The sequence below is a fragment of the Syngnathus leptorhynchus genome, chromosome 13 (genome assembly GCF_054491065.1).
Source record: "Syngnathus leptorhynchus isolate UIUO chromosome 13, UIUO_Slep, whole genome shotgun sequence".
NCBI classification, from domain to species: Eukaryota; Metazoa; Chordata; class Actinopteri; order Syngnathiformes; family Syngnathidae; genus Syngnathus; species Syngnathus leptorhynchus.
The window spans coordinates 4,639,847-4,654,699 of NC_141207.1; the positions used below are offsets into that span (position 1 = coordinate 4,639,847).

A 14,853-nucleotide genomic window follows, 5' to 3' on the forward strand; every position below is an offset into this window, starting at 1 on the left:
ACATTCCAACACAGTGCAGGACCGTCGGAACTCGCAAACCAAACCACGCCCCCAGTGCAAGTTAGCCAATGAAAACCGAAGCTCCTCCCCAAGTTGCGTGACCGCTCTCCTCGATACCGGAAGAAGGTCAACAGTCCACAGATTCAAGATGGCGGCCCCCTTGTGTCAGTGTTATCAGGTGAGGGTTTGGGGCATTTGGCGTTCAATGGACACTTGTAATTCAAAAGTATTGCCGAATCTTCGTTGTTGCGACTTACATAGGTCGCGTGCGTCTGTTAACCAGTTTGCCTGTAGCTTGTCATATTTCTTCTTCGATTAGACGCTGTGTGGACTGTAACCAGAATGTCAACTCAACTCGCTACTTGTTCCGCCGTCATTGTACCACACTGTAGTCAAAATACACTCCGGACTAAACTGTTAAATACACACAAACTCATGTTCTAAACTATTGTGCTCCAATGCAATATTACCAATGTATATTTATCATGCGATTAGTGTTGTATAAATAAAATGTTGGCTATTGTCATCAGGTATGTTTGAAAAAATACTCTTTGGCATTCCCTTCATCCTTCCTGCTGCTGCACAACAGAGCAAATGTCTTCAGAATACGGAGCGTTCTCACAAGGACTTCTCAGGTAGGAGTCCCCAAATGACACGTGTAGCCTCTAACAAGACTGCAAAACTGTCCTACTGTCTTATATTTATTTAATTCCTATGTTATGTCTCTACTATATCTAAAGGTCCCTCAGTCCTCACTTCTCCAGGCTAGATATATGTCAGGGGAGAGGGGCGGAGGAAGAAAAGGCTTCTTCGGTGAATTCCTGGATAACTTGAAGCAGGAGATGAGCAAAAACAAGGAAATGAAAGAAAACATCAAAAAGTTCCGGGACGAGGCAAAAAGACTTGAAGAGTCTGAAGCATTGAGGCAAGCGCGTCGGAAATACGTTAGTATCTGATCACACTTATTGCATTTGTGCCCATTTATGTAATCCATTTGGTTGAGTTTGGTATTTTTTTAAATAATTTTCCTAGAAAACAATTGAGTCTGAAACAGTAAAGACTTCTGAGGTACTCAAAAAGAAGTTGGGGACCCTCTCAGACACAGTAAAGGAGGTAAATGTCAAAAGTATCTCACTCACTCTGTTTATGGTCTTACAATTAATATTTGGCTCAAGATGGCCGTTTTATTTGTGTGTGTGTGTGGTTTCTTTTTTTTTTTTTTGATGAGTAGGGGCTGGAGGAGGTCAGTCGTACAGAAATTGGAAAGAAAATCAAAGAGGGAATGGAAGAGGCTGCCAAGACGGCAAAGACATCAGCAGAGAGCGTCTCTAAGAGTGGAGAGATGTTGGGAAAGACCGGCGCATTCAAAGCTATATCACAGGTTTGAATCCGGTGATGCTCTGCGAACATCTGCAAATGTTGAGAATTTCACCAGTTACTTTGTCTACATGTTTTCAGGGTATGGAGAGTGTAAAGAAAGAGATCGGTGATCTGGGCCACACTGGCCCATACCGGCCCCCACCTCGGCTCAGGAAGAGGACCGAATTTTCCTCAAAGGGGTCATCAGAAGGCAACAAGGTCTTTGAAGCCAATGAGTACGTGAGTGAGTGGCCCACCTGCTTTACTCTCATGCTGAGAGGGGCCACGTTCTCCTCTCCAGACCAGCGTGTTTAATTAAACACAGTGAGAAGATTCCTATTTTTTTGTGTGTGTTGTTCTTTAGGGAAGCCATGGGTATGGTGCTTCACAAGGACTCCAAATGGTACCAGCAGTGGAAGGACTTTAAAGACAATAATGCGGTCTTCAATAGTAAGTGGAAAAAATGTTGCTGTTTTTTTTTGTGATAAAAAACAAGCAAGACCAAGGTAAATCATTGTAACAGGCAATAACTATTTTTAATGGCTTGGAAATTCTTCCGTACTCTTCTCCTGACATATTTTTAGCATCTGCTGTTGTACACGCTCTTTGCAAGCCACGCTGAAGGACGTGACGACAAAAATGTCAGGAACGACTAGAAGAGCTGAACTTTATCTGGGGTTTTATCAAAGGCACTTTAATTTATGCCTGAAGTATCCCAGTTTAATTTGACTTATCTTTGGAAAAATGTCATTTCCTTTCAAGTGAGTTATAGATCACATTCATGGTGGAAAAGATTATAAAAGAATTTTTCTTGGTCTAATTTTTTTTTGTGCAAAACCTGGCATTTGAACAGGAACTATGGGAAGTCCCATATTTACGTTTAACCTGATTCATACATTTCTAATTATACGCTCGTCTTTTCTCTCTTCAGGGTTCTTTGAAATGAAGATGAAGTATGACGAAAGTGACAACGCTTTCATCAGAGCATCGCGGGCAGTCACTGACAAAATGACCGACCTCATAGGTGTGTGATCCAATAGTCTGTCATACTGTCAGATTCGTTCAAGCCGATAAAAAAAAAAAAAAAAGACAACAGTAGAACTGCTGATTAAAAAAAAAAAAAATCCTTTTGTGTAGTTGTTAAAGTCTGCATAATTATTCAGGAATTTTAGTACATGTTCACCAGTCTGCTGTTGTTTGCTTCTAAATCCTTTATTGTGTTCCATCATCACGCACATCCAGGTGGACTTTTCTCCAAGACGGAAATGTCTGAGGTACTGACGGAAATCTTGAAGTCGGACCCGTCCTTTGACAAAGATTCTTTCCTCAAGCAGTGCGAACGTGACATCATCCCTAATGTTCTCGAGGTATACAGTAATCGGCGAAAGTGTAATTGTGGAGTTTTGTTCAATTCAGTCAAACACATAAATCTTGTTCTTTGTTCATCCAGGCGATGATCAGAGGGGAGCTGGAGGTGTTGAAGGACTGGTGTTATGAAGCGGTAAAATCTGTCTTGCACACTCAGTGGTTATGAATGTGAAGTTTTGGTTTAACTTTTGCTGCTGGTTCCTCCAAATCACATGCAGACCTACAGTCAACTAGCACACCCGATCCAACAGGCCAAAGCCATGGGATTTCAATTCCACTCAAAGATCCTGGACATCGACAGCATTGATGTGAGGTTCTGCCAACATTTCACCAAAAGTAGAAGATGTGAAACAAACGGCAGCTTGCAAGGAAGCCGTCTCTAGTGGCGGCCCTCTGACAGATGGTTGACTCACTTTGTCGTGTCGTGTCGTGTGTGTGTGTCCTCTTCTACAGCTGGCCATGGGGAAGATGATGGATCAGGGTCCCGTATTGATCATCACCTTCCAAGCTCAATTAGTGATGGTAATACAAAATACCAAAGGAGAAGTAGTGGAAGGTGACCCTGTAAGTGACATACACACTTTTTTTTTTTTTTCAAGGTCAGATGATATATTAGTATGTTTCATATAAATGATTGATACTTTTGACATGACTATTACTACATTTGGTGCCAAATGATAAATGTGTACTCACAGGGGACATAAATTGGCCAATTGTGACGCTTTTAGTTGCAGTTATTTATACCCATAACCCTCAACAACAACTACTTCATGAGCTGTAAATCAGCTCAATTGTCTATTCTAGTGCCTCAGGGACATGCGGTGCTTTTATGGAGCACAGGGCATCCATTCAAGAAAGACTACCACTCACAATTCATCACTTATTGAATGTCTCACATTGGGGATGTTTATCATCCTCAACATGGTTCACATCAGGCCAGTATAATTATTCTGAGCAAAAGGAATGGATCGGGAGTCATAATTATAGTTTATTATATTGTTTGTAATAAACAATCTAATATTATGCCCCTCATGTTGTGTAATTACTCAATTAGATCGTCCAGGGCTACCTAATAATGTTCCATCCCATTCTGGTTTTCTCTCTCGCTAGGATAAAGTTCTGAGGATGATGTACGTGTGGGCCCTCTGTCGAGACCAAGAGGAGCTCAACCCGCATGCTGCCTGGAGACTACTTGACATCTCTGCCTCAAGCACCGAACAGATCCTTTAAGACTCTTTGACATCTGCAGAAGCAACACTCGTCCACCCGGAGGAGTGAACATCCTCTATCTGAACACTGTGTAATCAAATGGGGGGGGGGGGGGGGGGCAAACTGAGAGCCAGCTCAATGCAGAAAATGTTTCTGCTTCATAATGGTGTTTTTTTATGTCTCACACAAGGGGGCGGTAGAGTATCAAAACTGCTCATTCACCGGAAACCAAGTCTGAAATTCTCAGTTCAGGTAATATGTGGAAACCAATACCAAAAAAAAAAAAACATGCCACAATTTTTCCCCCAGTATTTGTTATTTGCCATTATGGCTGGGTATCTCACCCCGATTCCTTGTTTGTATGATAATCATCCATTGCCATTGTCAAACTAAAAAAATCCATATTTATTCTGAAAAATAAAGATAAGCCCCCGCCCCATCCACACACACACTCTAGTAGATATTTTTGGAAATAAATGTCATGTTGTTAGAATCAAATGTACAGTCCAAGCAATTTTTATGGTTTCCTTCCTGGGTGTTAACAATGTCTGCACACAAGTCATTATTTTTAGATTAAAATTCAGTCTAAATTGTGCAAGCTGATGTGTTGCTTCCTTTGGATCTAAATGCTGAGTTGCAGTGTGAAGTCATTAAAACACCACCAAACATTCACATTGATAATTATCTTTGGCAGGAAATAGTGATCAGTGGCAACATATTTTTAAATGATTTCCTTTTTGCTTTAAATGAAGTTTGTATTAGAATTAGCTTGACCCTAAAGTGCCTTCGTTCTATAACATTAATGGGGTGGAATTTGTACCAGATTGTTTTGCTCAATGTGATTGCATCAACGAAAAACATTGTCGAGGCTAAGTGTTTTGTTCTTAGATGTATGTTAGCAATTCAAAAAAAAGAAATCCTCTTCGTTGCACCCCGTACATAAAGGTTATACAACGAGAGTTTCTGGGAAAAACTATGTAACTCAAATTCTAATGACTTATTTTGTGGACTAATTTTAAGCATCCTTATTTTTTTTAAATCAATTTTGTGGACTAAACGGCATTTTTTTAGAAAATTTAAAAGCCATGGTAGAGTATTTACATAGTCCATTGGATCAGTAGTTTTAATATGATGACTGGAAAAAATAAAATGTTAGATTAGAAATGAAAGTCAATCAGTGATGTGTAACTGCTTCAATGTTAAGCATAATCACACCTGTGTAAATATCTACTATAACTGTCACTGCTATATATTCAAAGATTGCGTGTTTGTATTCACGGAACAGTGCGTTAAGATGAGGCCTGACCCCCCCCCCCCCCCCCCCCCTGAGGAAAAGAGCTGCTCTTTATTCAAGCTGTGAGGCCGTGCATCTCAGTTGAGTTCAGGTGCGTATGCATGGCTCACATAGTTCATGGCTTGAGGCAGCTATCTGACAACCAAGTCCCGACGGTAGCCAGGAGAGCACGAAGCAACATTGCATACATTTGCACATATTCCATTGATTACAGAAGCCTTGAGTGTGAGTTTTGAGGAGGAGGCCTTCAAACGTGCTTGCTCATACAGCTCTGTGTGGGTGGAGGACCAGCATCTCCCCCGCTCCCGAGACCGTCCCTTCATGATGGATCCTCCTTGTTGCTGAGCTGTGCTGAGGTTGCATCTTCAATGTAGTGCTCATTGCTCTAAATGCCCCCCCCCCACCCTCCACCCAACTCGACCACCACAATCTCTACTCTCTGATATTCACAGGAGCAACCCCGGAGGATGCACACACTGGAGATTGGTCAACTTGATCTGATTAGAGATGCATTGAACAAGAAACTAGCTGACACAAACGTGTGTGTGTGTGTGTGTGTGTGTGTGTGTGTGTGTGTGTGTGTGTGTGTGTGTGTGTGTGTGTGTGTGTGTGTGTGTGTGTGTGTGTGTGTGTGGCAGTCTCTGTAAGTATAATTTGAAGGATTTTAAAAATGTAAAGAGGAGCTGGATTTAGCTGAATAATGCAAATGGAAGGATATGGTCCCCCCCCCCTTCATGATGGTGGACTGTAAGAGACAATCGGGGGTTTGCATACATGACTCCATGGAGGGTTGACGCTGGGTCGTGTCCCATGGAAGTGGGACACAAGTGTCACGTTGACTCTCTCACTTGACGGCTGAGTGCAGACGTCATGCTGAGGCCTGGAATCCAAGTTGGCAGATGCAAGCAGGGATGACAGGCTGAGTGACACCAGCTTGGAAAATACAAAATGCAAAGAAGGAAAAAAGGACCATCAAACATATTGAAGCTTCAGTATGAAAGAAAGTACTTTGAATGTGAAAAGCTCCATTGATGATATTTTGTGCCATGTCCCTAACATGACATTCGTTATTTTCTATCCCAAAATGATACTTGATACATGTTTTAACCAGCTGGCCTCATTTTCATCTGCTGTCATTTTAGTCTGTTCCCCTGACGCTCGGCCTCCTTTGGGATAATTTAACTGAGATTGAAGCTCCTTTTTCTTGATATGTCCTCATTATCTCTCCTTTTCCCCAAACAAATTGTCTTTTGCATGGACTGTTACTGATAATGAGAATTTATTTGGCGTAGCTGCTTATGTACTCGATCTGAGTTCAAGTGATTTCAAACTGCTACAATGATTCTGATAGATGGGAAGTTTTGGAAAGAGCTTGATGAAGGTCACAGATGTACGCGTGGGTGTTTTTTTTTTTTTTTTTTTACGCGTGGGTGCTCTATCTGACCCAGATTTGGCAGTGCACAGAGGCCCTGTGCCAACATGACACACACACACACACACCAGAAAAAGTGCACTTCTGTCAAAGCACTGGGTCAGAAAAGAATTTCTGTATTTTCTCATGGGAATGTCTTTTCTTGTTGAGGCTGCTCCTTTTGGTGTCACAAAGAGGCCAAAGTGTTAATCCTTTCATGTTTGCCGATCTTGCATTAAGACGGTGTCATGCACGACAGGGGTTTTCAGATCAAGAAAAGTTTTGTGCAACCTTAGATAGCTGTTTTCATTTTTTTTTTGTCCCTCAAAACTGTAATGAATTCACATCAGTAATTCCCGATTTGGGAGACGACACTATTGTCATCACAGGGAAATAGGCTTACCAAATGTGTCCCAAATTAAAAAAATAAAATAAAAATCATCTGTCAATGTAGTGATGTAGAGACAGAACAAATAATGAACTTATCCACTTGTTGCTATTCAGACCAAGTCAGTTTGTGTTCAATCAGATTTCATTTCTTATCAGAAAATAACTCATTAAATTAATCCGCATTATTTCAGTACTTTTTATTTAATTTATTTGCTGGTGTGCCATGTGTTTTTTGTAATAAAATTCATGAAAGATCGAGAAACACTGCTGCATATGAAGCTTTTCCCACCATTTGCTGAGACACTTTTATTTGATTTTACCAAAGCCTATCTATTTCATCTTTTTCATAAAGTCTTCCGTTGTTATTGCAAGTGTAGCCATGTTCACCATCTAATAATATTCAATAGCTGTTGTTTTCCATGAAAAGTCATATGTTCTTATCTCATTTTTGTTCATCGCTGAGGTCCCATAAGATCTGCCAGTGATATCAGAGAGAAGGTTATTAACAGAAACGACCTCACTTTTAATAAAAAAAAATGCCGCGGAACGAGAGAAGAGGCAGCTTCAATAGAGAAACCTCAGCATTGTAGACAAGTGGCAAAGCTGGTATTTAATTTATGCAGGGCTGGAAGTGGTGCTCATGCAGTAATAGGCTCTGAGTGTACTCTGATCTACACAGTGTCTGTCCCACCATGCACGTCCACGGGCTGCTGAGACGTGGAAGACGTGCTGCGACTCCCAGGAATCACATTACAGTGCAAATGTTGGATGATGGCTCCTACGGTACGTGTGTCACTGTGTGTGGCTTTGCATGCGTTGAAGCAGACAGACTGCTCACTAGACAGGTCATCAAATTGTCACATCTCGGTGGGGTTTCTATTCACATTTGACATCCAATTTTCCACCATGATTACTGTCACAAAGACACAAGCAGGAATAATGTATGGTAGTAACTATAATAAATAAACTACATTTGCATTGAGTATGTGGAGAAAGCATAGTCGGGTGCAAATTAGGCAACAACAACAACAACAACAAACAATATTTACAGAAGAACTTCATTTCTACACTACTAGTTTGCAGTGTCACTACTAACTTCACTTCACTAATCCCTCCTGTAGATGAGTAGAATTTTCCTTCTTTTGGTATTTGGTATCTTCCTTCTTTTGGACAAATGAAATTACAAAATGGATGTTTGCGCCGTTGTGGGTTTGAAGTCAGCCCGACAGGTGGTGTCTTAAACATTCTAGGGGTACAAGATAGGACCACATTATTATTATTATTATTATTATTATTATTATGCGTAATTCTACAGAATGGTAACTTTTTTTTCTTTTTGACCATTTCAAATATTTTTTTTTCCCCCGAGGGACACAATTTGTCTCTATTTCACTCCCATTATCGTCACTCCTGTGTATCTCAAATCAAATCCTCTCTCCAAACTCGTGACGCCGTCAGCTTGCTCATTCTAATTGCAGGGAGCAGATCCTTTATGAGAAAAGTGATTCTGCCGAGAGGAGGCAAAACAATGGATGCAAATGTTGTTTCTATTGATCGGCTTCTGTCTCTGCCCCCCCCGAGCAGTTGGGGCTGTGTTTACCTTTCCCGTCCAGAGGTCTGATATGTCGTAAGATTTAGTGACCCCAGTGCCCAATTCTGAGTACACTGGCATGATGGGAGCATGGCTGGCTGTAAATACACGTGGAGCTCCTCTGCAGACACTCACTGCTTCATAAGTCGCCTGGAAGAGTGTCAAACAAGGCCATTAACTTTTTGGCCCACAGTTGGGCCCACACAGGCGGACAGAGAAAAATAGGGAGAGACATTTATCACAGCAGGAGAAGCATGTATATAAGAGCTCTAACAAAAAAAAAGGTCCTGATCCTTTGTTGACTTCTAATTGAGTACTACAAGCCAGTACTGGTCTTTGCTGAGCATTGTGTAAGCCTTAATGGAGGTCTTGAATCCTGTGTGCAAATGAGACAGCTGACCTGAGCCACAATGGCGTTTAATCCATAGGCCAGAATCAAGTTGGGACTTGGGGGGGGCCTAAGGATAAGCCGGGTGGGTTACAGGTTGTATCCTGCTGCTCTACTTAGCTCTCTGCTCGCTACTGCCTATCAATAAGCCTAATGATGATGAAGGCACTGTTAGATTAACTTTCCACGCTAGTACCAAGCCCTATCGGTCACTGGGGCTTGTGTGCATTAGAAAATTGTTGTTAATTATGAAAAAGGAATCTTCTGGGAGTCTCCTGAGAAATTACAGGTCAGAACGCAAATCCATAGATTTGTGTTGGGACTGATTAGCTGTGCTTAACTGTGCTCGTGTTCGCACATAAGTATAACAGGTAGTGTAGATGAGCTTGCGAATGAATAGTTCCTTCCTCTCATCAATAGTTATTAAGGTCAGGGTCAGAATGGTAGAGGAGGTAAGTTGATTCATGAATGGAAGCAGAAGGCGGAACGAGAATAAGGACAAGGGGGGGGGAAGATGAGGACTCATAACATGGATGAATAAAAACTGAGCTGGGAACATTAGAGATGAGAGTGAGGGCAAAGTAACCACGGCAAGTGTGCAGTGCTGTAAATAGCAGTGGGGGAGGAGTCATTAAAAAAAATTGTATTTATTCCCAAGGGGCAGCATGGTTGGGTAGTTCTGGATTTGAACCTTTGCTCTTTACTTCTACACTAATGTTCTCCCTTGTGCTTGTGTGGGTTTGCTTTCTTTTGCATATAACAGCAAGCGAAGAATCTAAATTGTCTATAAATGTGAGTGCCAATAAGCGTTTGTCTATACATAATGAGGTCGAGCCCGCTTCTCGTATAAAGTCAACTGGAATAGTCTACAGCTCACCTATGCCTCTCATGAGAAAAAAACAACATGCAAATAATCATAATAAACAAACAGCAATAATTCTCACAGGTAAAATATAAATAAATAAATAAATAAATCGCTGCAAACAACTGCTTTAGCAGAGAAAATAATCATAAATTTTCATCTTATGCCATTTATGCCCTTAATAAAATTCTACATCTTGTGCAGTAATCATTAAACAGCATCTTTTCGTTAAGCTTCATTAAGCTACGCAGGAATTTTGATGACCTGTGATAAGCAGCAGTTAAGTACTCTTGAAATGAGCTAGAAACGAGTCTATACTTTTTCCACTAAAGTTAGCTTGATCCCATGATTTTTGTATTCTAAAAAGGACATTTAAAGGTCACAATAAAAATCTAAATTCTAAAGGTATTGGTACTTAAACCAGCGGTCGATAAATTTAAGTACTGTAATTTCTGGACTGTAAGCCGCACCAGGTAAAATTAGGGGAGAATCCAGTTCTGTTCACATATACCGCACTGGACTATAAGTCGCAGGTGTTTTAATGTTTAATTTCCATATATAAGATATGTACAAATCTTACAATATCATAAAATTTATGAAAAACCCATAGCTACACTCGACTAGTCCGGAAAATACAGTAAAATTGCTACGTACAGGATATTTACTATTACTTAAAATGACCTGTTGTTGTTTTTTTTTGTTTTTTTTTTGTTAAATCAAAAGTATCGGTACTTGGTATCAGTATTAGTGACTATTCGAGAATTGAATACTGTTATCGGTCTGAAAATAAGACATATCAAACATCCCTAATTAGAAATAATATGTTATTGGCTGTGGTTGACAATCAGAAGTTGTTTTTTTTTTTAATAAATATGTGTTGATTATAGTATATGGCAGCTCTTATGTATATCAAGACGTTTTTTAATTCTTTTGTCGTGTCCAAAACCTCGTGGCTACCCCGCAAAGCCTCGTAACAAAAGTTACAACACACTTGAATGTTCTTCAACGTTCAATGTTTCCTGTTTTACAATCCCCTACCGAATTACACTAATGTCAAACTCACACATTTAATCCACAGCTCAGTCCTCTCGAGAATCCCTGCAAGGCTAATCATGCTACAAGGAATAATTGCAGTCATTTTAAAGCGATGCATGAATGGTACTTGATAATGTGACTTCATTGTCCCCACAGACTTTTATTTCCCGGTGAACCACCGCATCCTACTTAGCGGCAAAGTCTCCATTAGATCCCCTTGATTCCTGTTTATACTATTCTGCTCTCGTTGGTATTATCACACCAGCTGTATTATTGTGATTAAGTTGCAAAATGTGATCATATTGTCAGCAAGCATTAACGAGCTATACGTGTCGAGAGTCAGTCTGCAAATTACATCCATCCGTTCATAGAGACAAAAAGATATGTTTACCAAGAAACGTCTTGTGGGTCCATAAAGGGTGTGACACAGTCAGCGTGGTCGGGCCTGTGACGGATTGTACCTGACCCGCCTGCCGGACTAAATAGAGGCATTAGCGGTTCTATTGCCGAGGCTTACTGGCCTATGAAATGTGCAGCAAGGCAATGTCCTGGGCCTCGGCACAGAGTGATGAATGGCTTATATTCCTGTGTAAAGCATATTAAAGTCAAATGGCATGATGGATAGAGGCCAGGAGACAGCAAGGGAGGGAGGAAGTAAGATGAGGGGGGGAGATTAAGGAGGGAGGCGAGGGGTCTTTGGATAAAATATGCAAAGAGCGGAAATTAAAACCTGAGATGAAAATATCCAAAAGTGGTCACTCATCTCTGTTTTTGCATTTCTACAGCAAGCTGATGAAGAGGCAATTTTGAATTTTTAATGTCTTCCCTTCAGGCTTCAACACAACGTCTGGCGCTTGTAAGGCTCCCACCCTTCGCGGAAACTTCACGCAGTTTGAGTGTGCTCCCAAAGGCAACATTTTCATTCTACCTCATAAATTGACCAATGACTGAGCGTTATGTTGAGTCGTGAACGGATAGAATATGGCACAGTTTTTTTTTCACATTTATTGTCAGCTTGGTCTCTTTTATGATGCAATGTTGATGGTTGAACAAAAATATGCTGATGTCAGCAATATGGTTTTTGTCACTTTTGTTTTCAAAAACATAAAGTTTCTTCGCTGATATCATGATGATATTGATATTGTCAGAATAATTTGCTTCCCAAAAAGTGCAATGCCTCGTCATATTCTGACGACCTCACGTCTGTCCGTAGCGAATTTCTATATCTGCATGCATTTTTATCTGTTATAAAGTGTTCAACTTTGAGCTAACAAGACAAAGAGGGAACAATTCAATGCTTTTCCCATCCGAGTCCACCTCGTTCAGCTTGTAGCAAAGCGCCAGGGAAATAAAAAGCTTTCCTCTCAATGACCCTGACAGCAGAGGACACACATGTCCACTCAAAAAAGGAAAACCTGCACAGAGGGACTTCAGTCCTGCAAAGGTTTGCATTCATGTGCACACGGCACAGACAAATGTACTGATTCAGCTCGGCATCCCCTGCAGAATTAATTGAATGTTAGACTAACCTAAACCTTCAATTGGAGGACTGACACTGTACAATTTAGCAAGGTTTCTCCGTGCTCCATCAGCCGAAACCTTGCACAGTAAATTACACACACGTACACACACGCACACACGGGATGGACAAAGACCTACAAGGTCAGTGGCGACAAACCAGCTCACGTTCCCAGCAGGTTTTGATGACTTTCACGTATAGTCAGCTCACTTTGCCTCAATCACGTTGAAGGCCAATGCGTTGTTCTCTTCATGTTTTTCTCGTGATCCATTTACCAGCTCTCACCAAGGGATGGATTACAGCCTTTAGGGATATAGAGCCTCAGGGAAGAGTGAGGAGATTTCAAGCTTCCAGTGCCCCCCCCCCCATCCCCATCCCCTCCACATACTACATAACACACACTCATGTCCATGCATGTCCATGTTCATTCATGTAAACATGCCTATGTGTGTATGCAAACCAGAAAGCAATTTCACCTGCTGCCAGTCAAAATCGTACTGCAACACCTTTATGAAAACGTACTACACGTGGTTATTGTACGTATAATGGATCTGCAAATTTGTTGGTGTGATGCATTTTAATAGCACGCTTCTTTGGTGAGGATCTGATGACCAGGTTAGAGTTATAATATATATACATATATTATACAAAGATTATATTATATTATATTATATTATATTATATTATATTATATTAAATTAAATTATATTATATATATTTGATCACGTATTATTTTTATGCAGTGTCCCTATTTTAAAACACATTGATGCATGAAAAGGATATCGTGATTCATGTAAGCTCACACACAAAATCTTTGGCAGAAGGGTAAATGGTGTTTTGTCATTGTTGTATTGGCTGGAAAGGGTAATGATGTCAGGTTCTCTCATAGGACAACGCTGCTCTTTACGGAAGACAAGCCCCTGCGAGCCCGAGGGCCTGCCATAACCACACCCCCTTAGATCTCATTATCAGGCTTATTGATTGGTTATGGCACCCCCCCCCTCTTCTCCACCATACACACACATATTTAAATTGGCAAAAGACAAATGTTTGGATGCTGGATAAAACACAAACACATAAAAAGGCATACATCATAAATATATGCGATAAGGTTAATAAGCTGGGAAATGTTATTAAACAAATAAGATTAGGGTCTAAATGGAACCTCTTACAGAAAACAATCTCATGGAGACACACACACACACACACACACGCTTATGCACGCTTAAAGTCGTTCTACTCATACACTCATGAGCATTTCTAGTCCCTAATGCTCTGCCAATTTGTTCCAAGAGGAAATTGCTTTAATTAAAAGTCCCATGTTATTAGATGTAAGTTCATTTGGGTGTTCAAAGGTTTGACGCCCACACGCACAATCACGAACTTCCTGGATTGTGTTTGCCTGCACAGATGGAAGGCACGAGATTGAAAATCATTTATGTGTTTTTTGTCTTTTAATTAAAAGACAAATGCAAAAATAACAACCCCTCCAAACAGTTAAGAACCTATCATTTATTTTCTAGCCAAAGTGGAGGTCATACCACATGATCCAAAAGGCCACCGTCCTAAATCTAATCAAGGCTTCACCACATGCTCGACTGGATCGCCTTGTAATTGTCTCCGGGCTGGGAACGCACAAACAATTTTCCAGCGCCGAGCCACTGTACCTGGATCCCATACGAGGCGATCGTGCCAGCAGCGACTGGCATCACGATGGAAGCACGGCAGCAGGCGGCACAGATTGCACAGATGTCATTACGTCTCCCGCAGGAACAGGGACAAAAGAGGAGAGGAGAGTAGAAATGGTTTTGGAAATTTTGGTTAAACCAAAATATCATCAGAGAGCAGAAATTTTAGATTGTCTGCTGAGCAGGTATTAAATGATGAGTCAGGTCACAATGGCATCTATAACCTTTATACTCAGCTCTTGTAAGATTGCACATTAACACTTTGTAATTAATTGATTTTTTGTAACAGGCATAAAAAGAACTTTTTGTTTGATTTGTTTTTTTATTTTTATTCTCCCCAATGCACAGCAGAAGCTCAATGTAGGCCGGCAGAAATTTTACAACAGTCTAGTCTGGTCTGAAGCGTGCCAGTAGACATTTCAAGGACACACAGGGGTGTTAACACTGCACAATAATACGTCTAGTAGGTCTATTAAATGTCATTTTACGGTAGCGAACGAGCACCAACGTATTCACGGTGCGTCTGAATAGAACAATTTGGAGATATTTACAGATTGTGGTGGCCCAATCAGGTTTTGCATTTTACGATGATTGTGCAAATCACTGGGCATCACCACAACATTAAACCTTTGCCCTTCCAATCACCAAAACTGCATTAAAAGTTTGGATGGGGGAAAAAGTGATTTTTTTTTTGCTACATTAACATCCAGTATCAAAATGTGTATTTATAATAAACTAT

At 40.7% G+C, this 14,853-nt stretch overlaps 1 protein-coding gene across 1 annotated transcript; it reads left to right on the forward strand.

Moving 5' to 3' along the window:
• The first annotated feature begins 110 nt into the window (after nt 1–110).
• On the forward strand, nt 111–4,528 carry timm44 (translocase of inner mitochondrial membrane 44 homolog (yeast)). The gene is made up of 13 exons (XM_085927956.1): nt 111–178; nt 531–635; nt 741–944; nt 1,033–1,113; nt 1,232–1,381; nt 1,459–1,595; nt 1,724–1,809; nt 2,291–2,383; nt 2,602–2,726; nt 2,810–2,860; nt 2,946–3,035; nt 3,181–3,291; nt 3,838–4,528. Exons 1-13 carry the CDS (start codon nt 149–151, stop codon nt 3,955–3,957), a joined length of 1,383 nt encoding a protein of 460 aa, XP_085784082.1. The 5' UTR covers nt 111–148; the 3' UTR covers nt 3,958–4,528.
• The last annotated feature ends 10,325 nt before the right edge of the window (nt 4,529–14,853 follow it).

Excerpts from the sequence above, each read along its gene's own strand:
- timm44 (XM_085927956.1), top strand. The coding sequence starts at position 149 with ATGGCGGCCCCCTTGTGTCAGTGTTATCAG. Across the intron at positions 945-1,032 it reads GGCAAGCGCGTCGGAAATAC|AAAACAATTGAGTCTGAAAC; the intron begins GTTAGTATCTGA and ends TAATTTTCCTAG. Across the intron at positions 1,596-1,723 it reads AAGGTCTTTGAAGCCAATGA|GGAAGCCATGGGTATGGTGC; the intron begins GTACGTGAGTGA and ends GTTGTTCTTTAG.